Raw genomic sequence first — 22,182 nt, 5'->3', positions numbered from 1 at the left:
ATGTTTTCCCATAGTAGTATAAGAAGATGTATTGCTGTATAGAAGTTGCTATGTGCAGTCAGGGCAGTCGTGTATATACCCACATATATTCATTATAAAAGTATTCCCACAGTGACACTGTTGTTGATGTTCAAACTTTAGCTTAGAGATGTCCACATGGGGATCGTTATAGGGGGTTACACACGGATAGCGTTTTTACCAGCTTCTTCGTTTAAAGAGGATGAAATGGTTTAAAATATAAGACTCCTTTGTCTTATTAAAAACTGGTGAAACTCGGATTGGTTTCGTAGAATTTGAAAAAGCTCCCTACTCGCTTTGTAGGGTTTCACTACACAGTGAGCGCTATTCCTACACCCAGGGTGTCGTCGTTTGACGCGCAGTTAATGACGTCACACGCACAGTCTACGTATCAGGGTCCTCAGTGAGTCGCGGGAAATGGTTTGAGAGGCTCTACGTTCAAAACACCGGAGAGAGTACACGGTACCGAAGCGTCAACAAAAACTTTAATCACCCTAAGTTTTTTTGTTTTGGATCAGTTTTTTATTATTTTTAACAATGGACGTAGCAACATTGTTCGCCTTTGTCGTTATTGGCTCGTTGACCGGCGACGGTAAGTTTTAAATGGAGTTTGAGTTAAAAAGACGCCATTACTTAACACTAAGACGTCAACTTGTCTGCGTTCATAATATTATCGGTATTACTTCTCATTAGTGTTATTGTGCTTCACGTGGGTTACGAATATGGTTTAACACTTTAACATTTTTTTTTTTTTTCAATGAACATTTACCGTGTTGACTTGTTGTAACCCGTGCGGCGACTTGGCTATTAGCTTTAGCTTAGGAGTTGTCAGTTTTAGGTCTCTGTTGTATGGGCTGGAAATAATGTGTGCACGCGAAAATAAATCCTTATAGACTCCGTGTTATCGTTGGAAGTTTTTAAGACATCGAGAATTACTTTAGAGACGATATAACATTAAATTAGCTCAGATCGTTTAAAGCGCTTTCTAGCAAGAGAAGGCCTTCAAGAAACCCGTTCAGTAGAGACCAGAAAGTCTCAGATGTTTGGGCAGATTTCACAGAATACAATAATGTAAAGAATGATCTAAAATATGTGATTGATAGACTTGGTATGAAAAGTTTGATTGATAAAACCAGTTCATCCAAGACGAGTCACTTAACTTATAACACTGTAAACATCCATTACTTAACATACGTTAAGTTGCAGGTGCGTTCAGATCAGTGTAAGTAAATATATTTATTTGTCAAATAAAATACAAATCTAAATACTCTCCACCCCCCATTTTGTATTATTTATGTTCGTCTTAAAGATATTCTGATGTATCTTCTTGGTTTGCAAACCAGCTGTGGTTTTAATGTGGTTCTGTTGTTTACTAGACGTCTTGGATGGCGCACGGCTGGGGTGACTTATTAGAGTCTTTAGATTATGACTATATAACCATGTAACAGTTTGCTTATGTACAAATATGATGAATTTGTTTTGTTCTTGATGCAGCTTTGTGACAGAGGAAGGTTTTACACCATCCTCATCCTCAGGTTGACATGAGCTGATCAAAGTGTTTTGATTTGTTTTTTTTCTCGTTTGTTTCCCCAGAAAAATGTCCCATCATCAACCAGACTCAGCTGATTAAAGTACCAGAAGGATCTAATTTGACTCTACAGTGTCGGATGAATCCAGAGATCAACCTTGAGGACTTGGCCTTGGACTGGAGGAGAGTGGACATCCCAAATGTCTCAGACCGCATGGTCTACTCCCGTCGTCGTGGGACAGATCATCCTGTGGAACAGATGCAGCGATACAAGAACAGAGCAGAGCTGATTAAAGAGGACCTGACCAGAGGACGGATGACTCTACTGATCCCCACAGTCCAGCAGTCTGACTCAGGAGACTTCAGATGCTTCATCTCAAATCTGAACGTCAGCTTTGTTTTCAACATTAATGGTAAGTTTACTGAACTCACAACGTTGTGTTGTTGGTGCCACACACCACAGGACCCCCTCAGAAGACCCATGTCCTTCTCTGATGAGACACCACAAGGGACAACTACACAGTATTAGAAAGGTGGTCATAATGATGTGGCAGATCTGTGACGGTGGATGAAATATTTTCATTAAAATATTTATATTTTATCTGTAACAGTGACAAAGAGAGAGGATGTCGCCATGACGACGTCTCAAGGATACGGAGTCATGAACCCCACTGTGTCTGGTAGGTCTTTATTTATTTATGTAGAGACATGCACAACTATGTAACGTTTATTCCAAACTGTATTGTGGTGTTGAATTAAATCCCATTTTAGTGTATTCCTCTAAATTCAAGTGTTTAATTTCTTTCAGGTCCTGTAGAGAAGAGAAACCACTGGATCATTCTTGGTGTCTGTATTTGTTTCCTCCTTGTTCTTGTTCTTGGTTTCATCATTGGAGTCCTGGTGAAGAACAGAGGGACTGGTGAGTTAGACATTTACATTTTAAATTGACATTAAATTATGTACATGTACTTTATTTTATATCTCATAGTCAGACTTGACTGTGTTTAGCAGCTAAAGCTACTTGAGGCTTTACATTTGAAGTTCAGGGGCCACATTCAGAACAAGTTGATCTCAAGGGGCTCAGATCAATAAGAGAAAAATATAACACCAACAACTGCAGATCCTTCCTGAAAGAAAAACTTTGAGGAAATTCAAGGGCGCTACAGTGGCTCGGTGGTTAGCGCTGATGCCTCCCAGCGAGAAGGTCCGGACCTTGCATGTTCTCCCTGAGGGTTTTCTCCGGACACTCCTCTTTCCTCCAAAGACCTGTTCGTTGGGCTTGTTAGGTGTTGGTGTGTGTTGTTGTAACATAAATTTATGGGAAACAGGGATCAGCTGTATTAACGGCAGGAGGAGTAGTCGATTAATGAATTGGTCTCGACTGTGGCTCAGGCCTGTGGGTCGGAGGTTGCCATGACAACTTGAGGTGGTTGTCAGTGACGACAGAAGGCGGATTGGCTGGAACAGACAGACAGGGCGATTTTCTCCCTCTGTGCTGGTCTCACGTTTGGGCTCACTGTAACAAAACAGTAGCTCCTATCAGAAAAACACGCAGACCAGTGGGCGTCTTTAAGACCTTCCTGAAGACTTCGATATGTTTTTGTCTTAGTGGAGTAAATATTTTGAAGACACGTCCGAGTTTAAAACATTGGTCCCTTCAGCTTCTCTCAGGAAGTCGTTGCATTGCAGTCAATGGAGAGCAGAGAGAGACGTGACCGCACTCGGAGGCTCAGGGTTTAAATTGCGTACGTGTCGCTGCTTTGACGAGCACATTGTGAGAAACGGAACAAGTTCGTCTACAGCTGTGGGAAAAATCATGTCGGTACAGTGTAAATTGTGGCGCGAGGTGTGAGGAAAGAGAAAGTTTAAGACAATTTCCGTGACATTATCCACTCTAGCGCGACACAAACCAATTATAAACTCAAACCTTCTCCAACAATTATCACGGTCATCGAACAGTGGATCAAAACTAAGGCTCATGTCCACAGTTTAATGTTTAAATGAAGTCTGAAAGGTTGCCTGAGCAGTAGACGTTTGGGGAAAAAACTCCATAGATTTTTCTTTTTTCTCTGTTTTGTTTTCACCCGTCCCATTCATTTCAATGCAAAATTGTATTTTGTAGAGGAAAAGTAATGACACAACAGTCCCTATCAAACCGCCCGTTTTGATATATAAACAAAATAAGGGACAAAAAAGGAGAGGGGAAAAAAAACGGTGCGTGGCCCCAATAACATAAAGTTGCTGGTTACAGAAGGATGAGTTGTTGTACAGTTCATCTGAAAACTGGTCTCTATCTTCTTACAGGGATTTGCAAGAAGCGCAGACGGAGAACAGATGAAGAAAACCAACTTGAAATGGGACGGCTGAGGAGAGGAGATGAAGGAGACAAAGACGAGGCCGTCACCACAGAGAACGGCGTCGGACACCTCCAGCAGGGTCAGCTGTGATAGTTGGATGACAAATACGCTGTCATCTGAGCCAAAAATACATGTTTCTACTGGTGCTGTTACCACATTTAATAACGTAAAAGCTTTTTATCCCGTGATGAACATTTTTAAAAGCTCTATTTTAAATGGACTGAGGAACATCTTCACGTCAACAGTAAAAACCGACCAGATTAGATTTAACATGTCATTCCATATCGTACAGATACACAATGACGTGTAGTTAGTTTATGCATCTAAACAAAAATGCAGCTAAAAGGTTCAAATGAAGCTAATGACAGAATAAGCTGCGACTAGAGCATTAAATATGGATCTGAAGGGACTTTTAATCTGATCTTCAAAGATCTGTTTCCAGTTCTGCCCCAAACTTCTCAATAACACAAACAAATGTTAATGCATTAATAACTCACACAGCCTTTATTTATTTATCCCCCTCCTGAATAACTACGGTTTATTTCCTCCATCTGTCTCCTAATAAACACAAAACCACATTAAAGCCAAGAAAATACCTTTAAATATCTTTAAAATGAATTTAAATATCAGATTATTGGTGGAGCGTATTTAGATTATGCATTAGTGGATACATGTTGTATATTACACTGAACTCAGGACGTATCTGTAACTTAAATGTAAAGTAATGTGGACGTTTACAGGTTTAGAAGTTGGTGACGATCAGACTTTTCCTGACTCCCAGATCATGAATCGCAGATTTTAGATTATTCTTTACGTTATTGAGTTCTGTGAAATGTGCTCGGTAAGAAATCTGTAAGTTTAAATCATGTTTGTTCGTAGAATAAACTGAAATGATCAAATCTGTTCAGTTCATTTGAGATTCTCTACTCAACTGTTTTCTTAAAAAGACCTTACTCTGTCTTGATTGGTAAGATGAGGTCAGTTCTCCCTGTAACGATTTGTGCTGTGAATCAATATTGTCTGTAAATAAATTCTGGATGTTTGTTTTCTTATTGGTTTAAAAAAATAATCTGTCCTCGCTTTCGTTTTCTTTTTTGTGTATGTGTGTGTGATATCAATGTAATTGTGCTGAAATAAAATCCTCTGTAATCTGCCTCACTGTTATTAATCTGTTTATTTTTATTATTCCTCTGGTTGTTCTTGACTTTACAGTCGGTCACTTTAACATCATTCAGGAAGAAGACAACCCCTGTTACATAAAGTCTTTTCACACACACATAATATACACACTAGTGTGTTTCAGTTTCATATTAAAGTTAGTTTATTGGATGCGCTGTGTCGGTCTTGTATTTTAATCAGACTTTGATCTCCTGTAGAAAGAGTGGACGCCTGACTATAAACCGTGTAAATCACAAAATCTGCATCACGTGCAACAACTTATTACGTAAGGTCAATATCATAAAATTGATTTAAAGTTAAATATTCTTAAATGTCAAAGTGAAATTATAATAATAAAGTTAACCATTAACTTACAACATAAACATTCATTCAGGGTTTGTTGATAAAAGTTTTGCCGCGTTTCCCTGAGAAGAAAGCTCTCAAAGCTCCCGGGAAAAATTCATTCCGCCAAAAACACGTCACCTCCGCTGTCGTCACATCCGCCTGCGACGCTCGGCCAATGAGCGCCGCGGGGGGCGAGCCGCTTTGGCCAATCAGAGAGCTCTCAGCTGATGGAGGCGGAGTCAGACGCGATTTGGCGCAAGTTTGTGTTGAGAAGGAGACGAGCTGCGAGAGGGACAGACGGAGAGGACACAAGACAGGACAAGACAGGACACACGGCTCTGGTTCCAGAAGATTCTGAACTTTTTAACACAAGGTAACTTCACCAACAACTCGATTATTTATTTTTTAAGATGGATTTAGTTGTTTGTTTTTGTCGAAGGGCGGAAGAGAGTTGAGCACCTGCGCTTATCGCCGCTTCAGAGTTAGTTTGCTAGTTTCTCCTCTTTAAAAAGATTTCCTCGTTTTTAACTTTTCTACATCAACAAATCTTTTACTTTAGGTAATTATTTTGTTCATCAGGTTGAGATTCTGCCGTAAAACGGTTGCATTAGTGTCGAAACGTGTCCCCCTTTTACGGCAGACAGACGCGGTGTTTTGGCGCCTTTAAGCCACCTCACCGTTTTGTTTCCGCCTTATTCTTGTAGTAATTTATGTCATTAGACTGTTTACTAAGCTCACCTGGGGTTAAACATGACTTTATATTCATTTACTACGTCACATTTAACAGATTTCAATGACGTTATGTCGGTTTTTATGAATGTTTGCTCGACAAATATTAAAATTACCTTGACTGGAGGGTCAGGCCTTTATCTTTGTTTGCTTAATTGGTGGTTTTAGATGAAAATTATTGTTATTTACCACAATAAACGCCCCCTGAGACGTCAAACCTTGCACACAGTGGTTTAATTAGCAGTATAAATGTCTTTATGTGCCATGTGTTCCTGTACATGTCAGATGTAAGGAGTTAAATGCAGGGAGACGTCGTAGAGCCGCATGTCCTGAGGGTTTTTTTGTTTGTTTGTTTCACACTTTCAGTAACAAATGGAGGCGTAATAAGATCTTTTTATTCATATTTTTTATGTCCTGTGTTGTAGTTTAAAGTCTCATTTTAATCCACGCTCCAATTTCTCTGTTTGTAAATCAAGATCATTTAACCTCCTGGACGATGACGTAGATCTGGTCGGTTGTTTTGAGGTTTTGCATTTAAAATAAAACTTTCACTCATGTTCTGCTGCTCAGTTTTTAATTTTAAGCCTCGGAGAATATTATAAACATGACTTCCTTTTACATCCTTTTACAGCAAGAAAGAAAAGTCAAACTGCCTCCAGTGTCTAAACTGTGCATTAAAGATCTTTTCCGTCATTTTTTTCAACTACCAGCTCCTTCTCGCTGTGTTTCGTTTGTCATTTAAACACGTTTTTTAAAAAATCTTCTTCCTTTCAGAGACGTCACGATGCCCAGCACTCGCTCCAAGGGCCACGCTCAGCCCGTGCTGCAGTTCCCCCGGCGTAAATCCTGCAGAGTCTCCTCTCGCTCCAAAGAGCTTGAAAAGTCGACCGACGCCGACCTCCAGCCCCCGATCAGGATCAGGATCGCGCCGCTCTCCCCGAGGCGCCCCGTCGACCCGCCCACCGCCCTGTCGCCCAGACGCCTCCCCGCTCTGACCTCCCCCCTCTCCCCCAGACGCCCTCCTCACCCTCCTTCTTCTCCGAGTCTCCAAACCCGGATTCCCCTCAGCCCACGAAAGCGCACGGGTGAGAGACCTTTCATCATTTTGCATTTAGGTTTGTGCAGGTGCAGTAGTTCCATTTTAATAAGTTTTAATCTTGAGCCAGTGAGTAAAGGTGGGTGGAGTGGTGCACTTCCAGATTAGGAGAATAAGTTTCTCTACCACCACTTTTATCAGAGCTTTTAAAGATCTCTGAATGTAAAGCTGTGGCTTTGAATCACCACAGATCTTAAACTCTGACTCCTTCTACTTTCTCCCTCCAGGCGACGACAACGGTTGTAACGTCCTCGGTGGCGGCGCCGCCGCCGCTCTGCTCGGTTCCCCTCCGAAGCAGAGCAAGCCGTCCCCCCTGGCCTCGCCCCGGAGGCTGGGCTTCGACGAGAACTCCCCGGTCCCGGCTCGCCGCCGGCTCGTCCCGTCCTCCCCCTCGTCCAAGTCGACGCCCGCCCCCCAGAGCCCGGGCAAGAAGCCGCCGGTGGCTCGGCTCTTTGCGGAAAGTAAGAAGACGACAGGATTCTTCCGGCATGAATAACTACAGGGTTTCTGCAGAGTCTAAAAAAAAAAAATGGACAATCCCAATTAAAGGCCTAAAAAAGTCTTAAATATGAGCATATTTTCCATTGTGGGTCTTAAATTACATTTAGTCCAGTCTTTATGTGCAGTACGACCCCTCTGGCCCCGGCCTGTTATGATGATGATAATACATTTTCTTATTTCTGAAGTAAAATAGTAGGTTTTAAATTGAACCCATAACTTTAACTCCACTGAAACCTGCAGAAACTCTGATCCAACGTATAGTTATTTGTTTATCTGTGCTTTTAAATGTTGCTCCCTGACAGATTTTGGGATATTTGAGCCATGATACTCAGAAACAATACTAATAGTTTGAAGTCTTAATTGTTATTTCTCGGTGCCGTTCTCTCCTTGAGATGATGGTGATGATGAATCTGGGCGTTATTGACCGACGTCTCTCCTCCAGAGTCGAGGTTCCTGGGCGTGAAGCAGGCCCTCCACACGGCCGTCCCGGAGCGCCTCCTGTCCAGGGAGGACGAGCGGGCGTCCATCCGCTCCTTCCTGGAGGACAAGGTGCTGCAGTGTGTCCCCGGCAGCCTCTACATCTCCGGAGCCCCGGGGACCGGCAAGACGGCGTGTCTCAACTGTGTGCTGCAGGAGATGAAGGTGAGCTGGAGCTTTAGTGTCACTAGAGACTAATGTCAACACATCTGAGCCGTAATTAGTGGGACAAATAACTGCAGGTTGGTCTATATGTGTCTTTTTTTTAGGGATGTGTCTGAGACAGTTGCAATTCCCCTTTTTAAACAGCAGGGGGCGTTAATATGCAGTTTGTTTATTGTGAAGAGATTAGTTTATTTCTATTATTCATTTACTTATTTTGATGTGGGATTTGTTTTAAAGATACTGTATTTTATTTATTTTTTTTGTTGTTAAGATAAAATATTACTTCAGTTGCACCTTTAAGAGGATTACATGTGCATTTATGTTGCACAATTTAAGCTACCTCAAAGAAATAAAAAGGGATTCACTTAAATTTATTAAAGAGAAAATGTATAATTTGTAGTTTTTAAATATCTAAATAGGTATGTTTTAGATTCATTGCACAGTTTATATCTGCGTTCAAGATTTAAGATTCAACATCACTTTATTGATCCCCGCAGGGAAATAGTTTTGTCCAAGGAGTCACTACATGAGAAAAAAGATGCATATGAACAAGACAGACGTACAAATAAAATAGAATAAGAACAAGGTGGAGGTAAAATTTACAAAAAATGTGGAGTCCAGTTTACATGAAATATAATATTCTCTTAAAAAAATTAATAAACTATGAGAAAATCGTATCAAATTGTAAGTTAATTGTATTGTTTTGGAAATTTAGGTCATTAAACATAAATACTTTTATGGAATGACTCTATTAACCCTTTAAAACATAATTTAAGACAAGTGCACTTTGTGTTACCGTAATTACTTTACAATTTGTGCAACCAGAATTATTCCTACGATTTTTAGAGTCATTACGGTAATTTCTCCTCCTCACTTTATAACCTGCAGCGAATTAAAGTAAATAACCAGATATGGGGTAAAATGGGCAAAATCGCTCGATGTTTTCTGACGTTTTAAATAGTTGAAATAAACATTTCAACTATTTAGTGGGTTAAAGACTCTGTGCGCTCTTCTGACTCTGTGTCCGTGTCCCTCCAGGCCGAGCTGTCCTCCGTCCAGACCGTGGTGGTGAACTGCATGAGTCTGCGGAGCTCCCACGCCATCTTCCCGCTCCTGGCCGACAAGCTGAGGGCGTCGGGCGGACAGAGCGGCCTCCAGAGGCTCCTCACGTCCAAGGGCCCCCCCGTGTGAGTCAAATTAATCCGTGTGTGTGTGTGGTCGTAGTTTCCTTTCCTGGTTTTTAGGGGGAAAATAAACACTGACTCCCTCCCTCCACCTCTCTGTCCGTCTCAGGCTTCTTGTCCTGGATGAGATGGACCAGCTGGACAGTAAAGCTCAGGACGTCCTCTACACCATCTTCGAGTGGCCGTACCTGGACGGCTCCCGACTCTGTCTCATCGGTGAGAAATTTCTCTAATAAGCATCTGAATCAACATGTGAACTAGACACATGGAAAAAGTATAAGTACAGATAAAATTCACCAATTCATATAAATTGACAAACACCATCTTCATACAAAACCAACAATTATCCTAAAAATATGAATAAGAGATGAAGTAATAACTGATTTTTTTAAATTGTCTATTGTGTGATTGTTTTTAAAGGCTTCTCTGTCTATTTTGTGCAGCTATAACTGAAAATGATCATTTGTGCTCATTTCACTGAGGGCTAAAACATCAATTTTGATAAATGTGCACTGTCCCACTGCAATAAACTAATAATTATATTAATAACACACAAGAATATACTCACGGTATATACAACATTGTTTATTTTTCTTCTTCTTCTTCTTCCAGGCATCGCCAACGCTCTGGATCTGACCGACCGGATCCTCCCCCGGCTGCAGGCTCGCCCTCACTGTCGCCCCCTGCTGCTCCACTTCCCTCCCTACAGCCGACAGGAGCTCGCCGCCATCGTTCAGGACAGACTCACACAGGTAAGTGCAGTTCGAGTGTGTGTGGTTGTGTTTGTTTAACCCGCAGCTGTATTTTATTTAGTTATTTATTTATTCACGTGTGTATATTTATACTTTGTTGCCTCCCAGGCGTCGGCTGAAGGAATCCTGGACGCCTCCGCGGTTCAGTTCTGTGCCAGGAAAGTGTCGGCCGTGTCCGGAGACGCCAGGAAAGCTCTGGATATCTGCAGGTGAATATTTAAAACATTTTTTAAACACATTTAAAAATCTTTTATTCCATCTGCCATTCGTCCTTTAAATCCTTTTTAAAGTGGGCGCTGTTTATTAATGTTACTGGTCAAATTTCATTTCCCTTTTTATCTGTTTTTCTATTTATTGGCCTCTGATTCTACTGTGTACTGTTAAATTTCTTAATTCTACTTTTATCTGTTCTTATTGTACGTTGTTGTGTATAATAATGTGTCCTAAATGGTTTTCATGGGATGTGGTGACACCTAGTGGCCACTTTAAGGAATTGCATTCAGTGGTTGTACCATAATTAATGGGGTGAATGAATTTAAAGAGAACTATAGGTTAGATTTAACATATGTACAGGTGAATATTTTATTTTTTGCATGTTTAAACACTAAACTCATATTTGTCTGGAGAATTTTAATGAAACTTTAAACTGATTTTCTTTTATGTTCCTTTGTTTTCAGGAGGGCTGTTGAGATCGTGGAATCTGATGAGAGGAAGAAAGCAGCGGATACGAAAGGTGAAGCTAAAGGTGAGTGTGGCTGTGAGAGGGGGAGGAAGTTTAGGACGTTTAAGATCAGATCAGATCAGATCGATGGGGGGTGGGTGAAGAAAACTCGATCCCTTGGTTTTGAGTTTCCTGGACTCTTGGTCTGAGACTCTCCTCCCGTGTGTTGCAGCGTCCCGGGTCAGCCTCCCTCAGGTGGCGCGGGTTCTCTCGGAGGTGTACGGCGACCGCATGGCGTCTCAGGGCGGCGCCTCGGACGGAGAGAGTTTCCCTCTGCAGCAGAAGCTCCTGGTCTGCTGCCTCCTGCTGCTCAGCCGCAACGGAAAGAGCAAAGAGGTGGTCCTGGGGAAGGTGAGCTCCTATCAACGGGGGGTCGGGGGGGGAAATGCAACTTGATGTAAACTAAATAACTAGAACTAAATAAAACTGCAGAGGTAAATGAATCATACGAAGCTGCCTCTTTTTATCTCTTTGTCATCATAGGTACTCGTTCTCTAAACTGTGGAGTGATACTTGCTGCCACGAGACCCCGACTTGTTCCTAACGTGCTCTATAGCTAAAGCTGTGTTGTTGTTGTTGTGTTTCAGCTCCATGAAGTGTACACTCGTCTGTGCGCTCAGAGGCAGGTGTCTGGGGTGGGACAGGGCGAGTGTCTGTCGCTCTGCAGTCTGCTGGAGAGTCGAGGCATCTTCAGTCTGAAGAAAGCCAAAGAGGCTCGACTCACCAAGGTACGAAACGCCTCCACTCCTTCCTTTGTGTCTGGTGGCGCTGCGGTAACCAAGGAAACGGCAGCATCCCTGTCGACTAAATATGTAGAAGTTCAAGGAACTCAAAATAAATGAGGAATATCTGTTTAGTATAATAATATCTGCTTCTACAGTTAACACCACCCAAAGCATGATGGGAAATGTAGTTTCAGGATCAAAAGGCCAAAATACATGAAAATAAGCTTCTTAATGGCATCCTGACTTTTTCCTTTTTCTAATTCTCTGCAGTTTATATTTGTGAATGATGGAAAACTTTTTATACTTGTGATTAAGAGTTGTAGAATTAGATTTTAGGTCAAAAACATATATTTTAAGAGCTCTGTGTTTGGTTTATCGGCCTCTTTATCAGTAGTAGATGATCATTAATTCATTTTAAGTGTGATCTGAACCTGACGGAGTTGGTTTTTGTGTTTCAGGTTTTTCTGAAGATCGAGGAGAAAGACGTTGAAAACGCTCTGAAGGACCGGACGCTGCTGGGAAGCATCCTCGCTGCAGGACTCCCCTCCTGATCTTTACTACTATTATTATTATTTCTTTTTGAATCTCAGATTTTTAAAATGACCTTTTAAAAGGACGTTTATTCAAACTTCTTCATTTTTTAAAGAAATCCCATTTTTGCTGGGACCTGTACAGTTTTTATGAAAAAAAAAAATTTATTTTATTTTTTTTTTCTTCAGCTGATGTCGACTCGGTTGAAAACGTTGTGAAATTACAGCATTTTGTTTCAGGTCAGATTTGAAACGTTTCAGTTTAGACGCTGGGAATAAACAAATGTTGAGACATTTTTAAATGTGAGTCTCCTGAATGTCGTCCTTGTGTGTTTGAGACAAAAGAAGGCTGTTGTAAATATTTAAAGTGCTTCGAGTTGAAGTGGAGAAACTTTTAGACGTTTTGCAGAGCTCTACATATGATGGTCGTCTTTAACCTCTTATAATTCTGGACTTTTTGCAAGAAAACCCCCAAAATCTCCTCTTTAGGACGTAGACAAAGTAAACTTAATACTGTTCATGGACATTTTGGAGCTCATTCATGGTCTTGGTCTCTTTTCAATCAAATTTTATTTGTAGAACGTTTCATATGAAGGATGGAGCCCAAAGTACTTTACATAAAAAAATAAATAAATAAAATGACACAGACAGGAAACTTTTACACACTGAGGAAACGCTGTCCCACCATCACCACCATGAAGTTGTCAAGAGACATAACAAATTCAATTAAAATGTATACTAAAAAGGTTAAAATAAGTTACATCAGACAAATAATGAATGAATATATATATATCACACTAAAAAAAAAGTTTAACACAAAAGTGAGAATCACTAAGTGAAGTTGTTGAAGAATCAATTGGCACAAAGTTGAAAAATATTTATTTTGGAAAAACTGTTGGTTGAAGTAGAGACGTTCAACACTGAGGCTCTGAGGCTGTTTCACTCTATTGAAGGAGACATGATGGAAACACTGACGAGGCTTAAAGAAAGAATAAAATATCTACAAAGAAAAATAGGTAGAAAACAATCATCAAGTCAAAGTGCAGCACAAAAATAAATATCATAGTTAACAGAATAAACACATCTAATATGTACAGAGTTTGATTCATAAAATACTCTACTGCAGTGGTCCCCAACCTTTTTTGAGCCACGGGCCGGTTTAATGTCGGACAATATTTTCACGGACCGGCCTTTAAGGTGAGACGGATAAATACAGGGCTTTTCACAAGCGCCGTCTGCCGGCCATATGGCCCACTACACAACTGAGTATTATTTGTATAGCCCACAGCCTATAAATATTAATTTTCAATTTTAATAAAATGTAATGTTTGAAATCTAACGGACTGACAATAATGTCAAACTGAACTAAGTTGTGATTCGCGTTGCTTTTACCGATAATAACCACAAATTACTCTAATCACCGCCGACTTCATTGATCAAGGGAGAGAAACTCATCCGCAGCCCCGACATGCGGTGTTTATATTAGCAGCTTTCTAAAGGCTGCTGATATTAGAATAAATCACTGTGTCCTGCACAGAGCCCGATATCTGCCGCCAAATCTCCTCTTTTCCTCGGATGCACAGCGCCGAGATCGCTATACAAGCTGTATATAAACACAGTCGCCGTTCACCTATGAGCTTCCATTAACGATCGTGTAACAACATATTTGATTTGTTTGATTGAAAAAAATGAACAAAAATCTCTGCCCTTCAGAGATCATTCTTTATGGAAGTTGACCAGAACTTGTTCTTGTTTTGAAGCTTGACCAGCACTCCTGTTCACATCAAAGCCCCCCTCCCGACAAACCGTCTTAACAATGGTATTTTCTAAATATAATAATAAACGTGAATCCATTGTGTCTTCATCGTTATTCCTCATAATATCGCGTAAAATCGTAACATGAGTAACCTCTCAGCCCACACTCTCTGGTCGTAATAGTCAAGGTTAAACATGCCTTCAACATAAGATACACCACAAAAACAAATAGGTGCATGAAAAATACAACTCACCATAACGCTAAATCAGCCCCGACCTTGTTTCTCTGCAACGAGACAGACCCATCTAGGGGTAATAGGAGACATTACCCTGCGCAAAGAGACTTTCCAAAGACGTTTGTTTTTTGTTCATTTTGCTAGCTTGGGAGTTTCAATTAAGCGGTATTGGATCACGTGTTACCGGCGGGAGCAGCTCCTTTAAGAAGGTAGTCATGTGACAGAGCAAACATGCGTTAGAAAGTCATAGACAGATGTGGTGGAGAGAATCCGGTAATTTTCCACAATTAAAAATCATCCGGAATCATATACTAAATAAACCGGAAATAATGTAAGTAATGTATTCTTTCTATGCGGCCTGTACCAAATGACCCATGAACCTGTACTGGTCCGCGGCCCGGGGGTTGGGGACCACTGCTCTACTGAAGGTAGAGTCCTCCAGAATCACAGCTGACCCTGCTGGAGGTTCATGACCACGTTCACTGTGGTGACGTCCTCGTCTTTGTCTCTGTCCTTGTCTCCTTCATCTTCTCCTCTCCTCAGCATTCCCATTTCTTCATCTATTCTCCATCTGTAAATCCCTGTAAGAAGATGGAGACCAGTTTCCAGATGAATGAACTGATTCTCTCCAGTTCTCTGTTCATCTACCTTTTATTGTAGGAAGAGTCTGTGGTTGTTGCTGTTATTTTTCTCTTATTGATCTGAGCCCCTTGAGATCAACTTGTTCTGAATGTGGCCCCTGAACTTCAAATGTAAAGCCTCAAGTAGCTTTAGCTGCTAAATACAGTCAAGTCTGACTATTAGATATAAAATAAAGTACATGTTCATCACAATGTCCAGTTAAAATGTAAAAGTCTGTAACTCACTAATCCCTCTGTTCTTCACCAGGACACTAATGATGAAACCAAGAACAAGGAGGAAACAAATACAGACACCAAGAGTGATCCAGGGGATTATCTCCTCTACAGGACCTGAAAGAAATTAAACTCTTGAATTTAGAGGAATAAACTCAAATGGGATTTAATTTAACAACACAACATAGTTTAGATTAATAACTTTATTCCAAACTATAGTGAAATAAATAAAGATCTACCAGACACAGTGGGGTTCATGACTCTGTATCCTGGAGACGTCGTCATGGCGACATCCTCTCTCTTTGTCGTCATCTCTTGATCCTTCGTCACTGTTACAGATAAAACACAAACTTTATTATTAACTTTCAGCCACATCATTATGACCACCTTTCTAATACTGTGTAGTTGTCCCTTGTGGTGTCTCATCAGAGAAGGACATGGGTCTTCTGAGGGGGTCCTGTGGTGTGTGGCACCAACAACACAACGTTGTGAGTTCAGTAAACTTACCGACAATGTTGAAAACAAAGCTGACGCTCAGGTTTGAGATGAAGCATTTGAAGCGTCCCGTGTCAGACTGCTGGACTGTGGGGATCAGTAGAGTCATCCGTCCTCTGGTCAGGTCCTCTTTAATCAGCTCTGCTCTGTTCTTGTATCGCTGCATCTGTTTCACAGGATGATCTGTCCCACGTCGACGGGAGTAGACCATGCGGTCTGAGACATGTGGGATGTCCACTCTCTTCCAGTCCAAGGTGAAGTTTGTTAGGTTGATCTCTGGATCAGTTTGACACTGTAGAGTCAAATTAGATCCTTCTGGTTCTTCAATCAGCTGAGTCTGGTTGATGATGGGACGTTTTTCTGGGGAAACAAACCAGAAAGAAAAAGAAAAAAGAAAAAAAAACAGTTTGATCAGTTCATGTCAACCTGAGGATGGTGTAAAACCTTTCTCTGTCACAAAAATGTATCGTGTTCTGTGAACAATCAAACTGTTATATGATAATAATGATAATCATTGATGATACACGATGCCTGAAAATGAACAGAATGCAGTAGTATGATCCACCTCTGACGTTTACCCACGTGTTCAGTGCGTCTACAGCTCTGACACTAGAACCGTCCCTGAACACTAAGTCTGTTTAAATTAAATCAAAACATTTCAAACAAGTCAAGTCAATTTTATTATCAATTCTGACATGTGCAACACAATACAGGATTTAAAGTACCAACCTCAAAGACGTACAATGCAGCAGCTAAACAAAAAAATGTAAACAAGAAATGTGCAAACACTGAGAATGTATAAAAAAAAATATGAAAGAAAAAAATAAAATATATCCTGTATATTAGGGGTGTAACGGTACACACAAGTCACGGTTCGGTAAGTACCTCGGTATGATTTAGGAAATCTTTTTATGCAAGAAAAACGATTTAGGAAATATGGGCACAGGCAATTAAGCAAGATCCTAATAATTTGTTGGATTATATTTCTTGTAATAAGCTGGAAATTTCGCAAGATCCTCTACCCATATGCGGTGATAAGTGCACTGTCCTTCTGAAATTATACTTTGGGGTTACATAAGGTAACGTTAAGAAATCATCGCTCTTCCCCTCCGTTTATCAGTAACTGTTGCTGCAACGCCTGCGGTCGAGAGCCGCTTCTTGTAAAAAACATGATTTAAACGGTTAAAAAAAAAAAAAAAAAAAAAAAAAAAAAAAAAAAAAAAAAAACACAAACAAAACATATTAATAATTGGCATAATATTTATTTATTTCATAAGTGACCATGGTATATGCGGGTTAATGCCTGACGAGGTGTCCATTATCTGAAATTAATGGACGACGCGGAGGGTTCACTGGGAGGGCGGAGTGCTCCCATACGCGTGATTTCAGTGAAGCCGACGGCTCAACTCAACACTCCCCATTCTTCTTTTTCTGCTTCTGTAATGTCAGTCGCTGGCAGCTTTCAGGCTCATAACCGCGACCTGAATTGACTTGAGGACTCAACTTTTTAAAATACTCAGAGGTATACATCGTGTGACTGCGTGCACCGAACCATGACGCCCGCACCGTGACGGGGCGGGACAAATACCGTTACACCCCTATGTACAAAGTAAACAAAGGAGAACATGACAGCGCATGACAATATACAATATACATAAATTGACTGATGCTACCCTGAGTTGAATAGTGCAGAAAGTATGGGTGGGATGAATGAATATTTGTATGTACACTGTGGAGTGGGGACAGTTGCAACGTGTGGCAATTGCAGCATTCCTGATTCCTCCAATCAGGAATGTGCTAGAGAGAGCTAGAGTAATTTTTTTTATGATCAGATTATTTTTCATACTGTCAAAATGATTTATGTATAGACCTTTAAAGTTATATAGCCTGAATGTGCCGTTTCTTAGCTCTTAACAGAGATGGTTACCATGTGTAAGGCTAGCATAGCAAGTTTTATGATGGCTGACGGGGGAGGGGCAGTTGCAAGTCATTCAGTGCGTTTACATGCACGTGAATTTTTTTTTAAAAAAAACAACGAATTATTGCCTTAATCGGACTATAACAGGAGAACTTAAGTGCATGTAAACATGTTACTCTGATTAAAATCGGAGTTCTCATTCTCGATTGAGACGCCCCGACAAAATACGATTGGAATCGGAGTTTTCATCGGATAATGCGTGTGCGCATGAGAAACGGAGCCGTCTGAGGGGTAGAGCGGCTCTTACCTGCACCAGAAGTAGCGCGAACATTACGTACGAGATTAAAATATGTACTATTATCTGTCTGGTTGTTTGAAATGCCGTTCTGCCGCATGAACGACTCTTGTTTATATATCACGCAATAGGTCAACCGGAAATCGGGCCGTATTAACGTGGTATTATCCCGCTGAAAAGACACGTATCGCCACCTAGTGATGAGGAGGAGAACAGTTACTCGGTTTTCTTGCGCTGCATGTAAACTGGGACAAGGACTGTAGTGAGAAAGTTGAATTTTGAGCAAAGCTCGATTAAGCTCTGCATGTAAACACACTGAGTGTTGCAACTCACTTACAACTCATTGTTGCAACTGCCACTACACGGTGTTGCAACTGTCCCTTTCATTATTGACAACAATAATGAAAATTAGATAAAACAGATATAAAAGGCAATTCAGTGGATTGATAGGAGACTTTATTTCAATAACCAGGTGTCTCCTCTGTGTATTTCAGCAAATTGCATTTTAAAAAGTCAAACTAGGCATTTTCTATTGCGTTTTTCCAGTATGCCACAAGACAGGAAAAGGTCAACAGATAGAGGTGTCCCCTCTGCCTATTCTGTCCTTAGCTGCAGCAGTAGTGAGGGATGAAGGCAGGACAGCCTATCGCTTTATTAAAAAAGAAAGAGGGTCTTCTCTGACAATCTGGCAGATTATTTAAAAAGAGGAGCTGATCTTTTCTATGGTCTCAGCACTAAAGAGGTAAGCATGAGGCAGGCATTAAAGCAGAGTGAAGGCCTAGAGAGAGAGCAGATAGGGTGAATGATACAACAATATGAGACAATGAAATAATAAGATATGAGAAATTAACAGAAGAATTTGAACCCTACTTTCTACTTCTATTTTCATTTACTATCAATTTCTCAGGTTTGTAGATTTACCTACCAGCTGGCTGTTTTCTATAGGTGCTCCTACCCGGAGACCTGGAATGAGTGCTCCCTGGCTGGCCGAGGTTGGTTTATGGGGTTCATGAAAAGACAGTCAGGTCTGTCTGTTTCCGGACCCTAAGGCTACCAGTCTCAGCCGGAACGCCAGACTCAATCACCACAATGTCTCATTGTTTTTTGATAATCTTGCCAGTTTGCTTAACAAACACAAATTTGAGGGTAAGGACATTTGGAATATGGATGAGACTGGGGTCACAACTGTCCAAGACCCAGAAAATGTTGTTGCTGCACATGGCATCAGACAGGTGGGGTCAGCAACCTCCGGAAAGAGAGGGACACTTGTGACTGTTGCATGTGCAGTCAATGCATTAGGGAACATGATTCCACCCATGTTCATGTTCCCACGTGTTCATTTCAAGGACCATTTCATCCGTGATGGCCCTGCGGGATGCATTGGTGCTGCCAATCAGTCAGAGTGGATGTTAGAGGACCATTTCCTTCAGTTCCTCAAACACTTCCAACACCACATGAGGGCTCATTGTTACCTTTTAATTACTGATTACAGATGAAATGATAGATAAATTAGTTATCCCATGATCCTTGAGCTATTCTAAAAACCTGAAATAATAACTAACAGAAATTTGTGGGCTTTTGACAAATGGTGTTTTAACAGTGGTTTCTTTATGTATGGCTGTATAGTCTACTTGTTTTTGTTGACTATTTTGTTAAATTTTTAAATTGTTGATATGTCACCTTACTGAGTTCTGGTCCCAAATAAACTAAAAAAAAATTGAAAAAAAATGTGCTGAAGTATGAGTTTTATTACATTAAAATTATGGTAGCAACTGCCCCTCGGTTATGTTGCAACTGTCCCCATATGTGGAGACAGTTGCAACATTTTTCAGGGTCCATTCAAGTACAAATTACTGGCATATAATTAGATGTACACATGTTTCAGCAAAATGTGCAGGTAGGTAACATATATTAAACTTTGGTCTTTCTAATACAAATGGTCACTGAGAAATTGAAGGATACGCAAGAAGTGTTCTGTTCCCACTTTCCTCTATACAGCAACGGGTATATAAAGTATTTATTACAGCGTGCACACATCTTTCTGTGGTGTTTAGTAATATTGTGAAAATAAAATAACTAGCCAAAGAGCTTCTCTGTGCTTCAGTCTTATGCACTTTTATTTACTCTTCTCCCACTATGCTCACAGCAACAACATCTACAACGGAACACACATTCCTGCAGCGTCTATGTGTGTTTCTTGATTCCGGTCTTTGGAAATGAGCCATTCGTTTGAAGCAGGTGTGTTGGCGGAGGGAAAGATCGAAAACATGCCGGGCAGTGGGTCCCGAGGATCCCAGTTGAGAAACACTGCACATCTGCATAGCACAACATATTCCAGCCCTCGGTCCGTACAACACAAAGAATAAAAACTATGAGAACAACGAGTAGCCACTTTCAAGACGTTGAAAGTTCACTAAGTAAAAGTAGTGTGAAAGCGTAGTCGCAAATAAAGTACAGCAATAATAATAATAATAACATTACTATTTATAATAATACTTAATTATGATCATAATTAATAATGACACGGAGGAGTCATTTCATAGTCGATATAAACTCACCGATCAACGATGCAACAGTCACGAAACCGAGCAATGTTGTCGCTGCCATTGTTAAAATAATGTCAACTAATTAAAAAAAAAAAAAAAAACTAAAGAAGTTGTGACAACCGTGTCCCAACATCTGTAGCTGAGTCTCTCAGGTGCGTTTGGTTTTTTTCCAAACATCCTCCGCCCAGAGAGACTGACCCCACCCCCGCACAGTTTTGTGCAGCCCTAGGGTGGGGTGTCTGCGCTAGAAAGTTGCATCAGGGGGTAAAGCAACTAACGGAACTAAAACAAAAAAAAAAAAAAAAAAAGAAGAAGTAGCAAAATCTGGAAGTGGGTGAGGTACTCACCTAAGAATGAGAATGATCGTCACCAAAGAGAAACGCGCTGCTTTGTCAATTTGCTCCATTCTGTGCGCATAAAATCTCCAAAAAGAAAAGGCGACGACGTGTATGGACAAGGAAATGGCTGAGCAGACGTCTCCGATTTAAGTTCCGCTTCTGCCCTGCTTTAACAGCGCGATACACTCCCGAGAGAAAACCAGAATTTAAAACAGGTTTGATTTTAATCCGAACGTACGATTGTCGACCGGGTCGGAGCTCTAGAGCTACAGAGCTACAGAGCTACTCTAGAGCTCCGGGTCGGGTGCGATTCTGGTCGAGATTCCTCCCAACCCCTGCACAAGACCGTCAGAGCTGTAACGTTGCATCAGCTGTAAAGTTGCATCAGTGACGGGAGGGGTAATTCAGTTTTTTTTTTTTTTAAAATGCTTTATTGAAAAGTACAAAAGGTGAACATCCAACATTAGTGCAATCCAACTCACAATAAAACATTCACATTAGTGCTTCAATATAATAAATTAAGAGAAATTGAAATAAAATTAAATTAAATAGTCAAAAATGAAATATATATGAAATAGAATAAACATTGATCTCATAAGGGGGATTCAAATCAATTTTAACTATCCATTTCAAGTGGGAAAATTCTTTAAGTTATCATATAGTTTTTGTGCCTTCATTTCTGTTAGAGAAAGTTTTAGAGATTTCATGTACAGTTTAAATTCATTCATGAAGACAATAAATTTGGGGGATGAATAAAATTTAAGTTCAAAGTTAACCCTGAAACTTTGGAGATTTATTTATTTATTTATTTTTTGATTGTTACTGGAACTTGGTGTCTGCCTTGTACAAATAGTGTTCTGTCATCCGCAAATTGGCTGATGACAATATCGGTACCTAAGGCATTGAAATTTTTTTATATATACATACATATGTGTGTGTGTGTGTGTGTGTGTATATATCGCCCTTGTATGTTCTTCACTTTTAGGACCCTCTGGTTTCCCTCGGGTCAAATTGACCCGGGACACATTTGGGGTGTTAAAATCAATTGTAATATAAAATTTTACTTCATAAACCTTTAACATACATGTTTAATGATTGCAATCAGTCTCTACTAGAACACAATTAACAGTGGAAGCGTGACTGCTCTTTTTGTCGTAAGGTGAGCATTGTAGTCAAGTATGACCTCTGGCTTACGGTCCAAACTACTACTTACTGCTCCATCCCTGTGTAGAGGCTCATGAGCACCACATTTTTTTTACTTTTTTTTGGTATGTAAGATACCAGGGCAGCGTTGGCTGTGAACATGAAGGTGGAGGACTGGACTGGCCTTTTCTTCACAGTTTGAACCTCAGGTGGAAGCTCCGTCCTATTTTTCTGGACTGTTCCAACCATTGTCAGCTTTATTTTGAGAAGCTCCTGTCCCAGGCTGTACGATGTAAAAACATTGTCACAGGTAATG

The 22,182-nt window shown here is 40.6% G+C and overlaps 3 protein-coding genes across 3 annotated transcripts in view; 2 read left to right on the top strand and 1 right to left on the bottom strand.

The window, feature by feature from the left end:
* LOC125003708 (selection and upkeep of intraepithelial T-cells protein 6-like) overlaps positions 1–5,067 on the top strand; it is a 164,326-nt gene extending 159,259 nt beyond the window's left edge. Inside the window, exons 5-6 of the mRNA XM_047577814.1 lie at positions 2,355–2,465; positions 3,851–5,067. Of these exons, the coding sequence (XP_047433770.1) occupies positions 2,355–2,465; positions 3,851–3,993 (254 nt within the window). The 3' untranslated portion in view covers positions 3,994–5,067. The remainder of the gene's footprint in view (positions 1–2,354; positions 2,466–3,850) is intronic.
* A 551-nt stretch (positions 5,068–5,618) lies between these two features.
* Positions 5,619–12,588, top strand: cdc6 (cell division cycle 6 homolog (S. cerevisiae)). The gene is made up of 12 exons (XM_047577786.1): positions 5,619–5,779; positions 6,910–7,220; positions 7,459–7,692; positions 8,175–8,374; positions 9,413–9,561; positions 9,668–9,774; positions 10,171–10,310; positions 10,419–10,519; positions 10,988–11,055; positions 11,204–11,382; positions 11,619–11,759; positions 12,215–12,588. The coding sequence occupies exons 1-12, from the start codon at positions 5,634–5,636 to the stop codon at positions 12,305–12,307; spliced, it is 1,869 nt and encodes a 622-aa protein (XP_047433742.1). The 5' UTR covers positions 5,619–5,633; the 3' UTR covers positions 12,308–12,588.
* A 249-nt stretch (positions 12,589–12,837) lies between these two features.
* LOC125003712 (myelin-oligodendrocyte glycoprotein-like) lies at positions 12,838–20,568 on the bottom strand. Its single transcript, XM_047577827.1, has 5 exons — positions 20,398–20,568; positions 15,639–15,986; positions 15,371–15,460; positions 15,144–15,248; positions 12,838–14,858 (listed from the first exon to the last, which is right to left on the bottom strand). The coding sequence occupies exons 1-5, from the start codon at positions 20,444–20,446 to the stop codon at positions 14,722–14,724; spliced, it is 729 nt and encodes a 242-aa protein (XP_047433783.1). The 5' UTR covers positions 20,447–20,568; the 3' UTR covers positions 12,838–14,721.
* Positions 20,569–22,182: the final 1,614 nt, after the last annotated feature.

Source organism: Mugil cephalus, chromosome 2 (genome assembly GCF_022458985.1).
Source record: "Mugil cephalus isolate CIBA_MC_2020 chromosome 2, CIBA_Mcephalus_1.1, whole genome shotgun sequence".
NCBI classification, from domain to species: domain Eukaryota; kingdom Metazoa; phylum Chordata; class Actinopteri; order Mugiliformes; family Mugilidae; genus Mugil; species Mugil cephalus.
This window is presented reverse-complemented; position numbering and strand designations above follow the sequence as displayed.

Coding starts and splice junctions, on each gene's coding strand:
- cdc6 (XM_047577786.1), top strand. CDS start 5,634: ATGGAGGCGGAGTCAGACGCGATTTGGCGCAAGTTTGTGTTGAGAAGG. Junction 7,221..7,458: donor CAGCCCACGAAAGCGCACGG/GTGAGAGACCTT, acceptor TTCTCCCTCCAG/GCGACGACAACGGTTGTAAC. Junction 8,375..9,412: donor GTGTGCTGCAGGAGATGAAG/GTGAGCTGGAGC, acceptor GTGTCCCTCCAG/GCCGAGCTGTCCTCCGTCCA.
- LOC125003712 (XM_047577827.1), bottom strand. CDS start 20,446: ATGGCAGCGACAACATTGCTCGGTTTCGTGACTGTTGCATCGTTGATC. Junction 15,461..15,638: donor CTTTGTTTTCAACATTGTCG/GTAAGTTTACTG, acceptor TATCTGTAACAG/TGACGAAGGATCAAGAGATG. Junction 15,249..15,370: donor CATGAACCCCACTGTGTCTG/GTAGATCTTTAT, acceptor AATTTCTTTCAG/GTCCTGTAGAGGAGATAATC.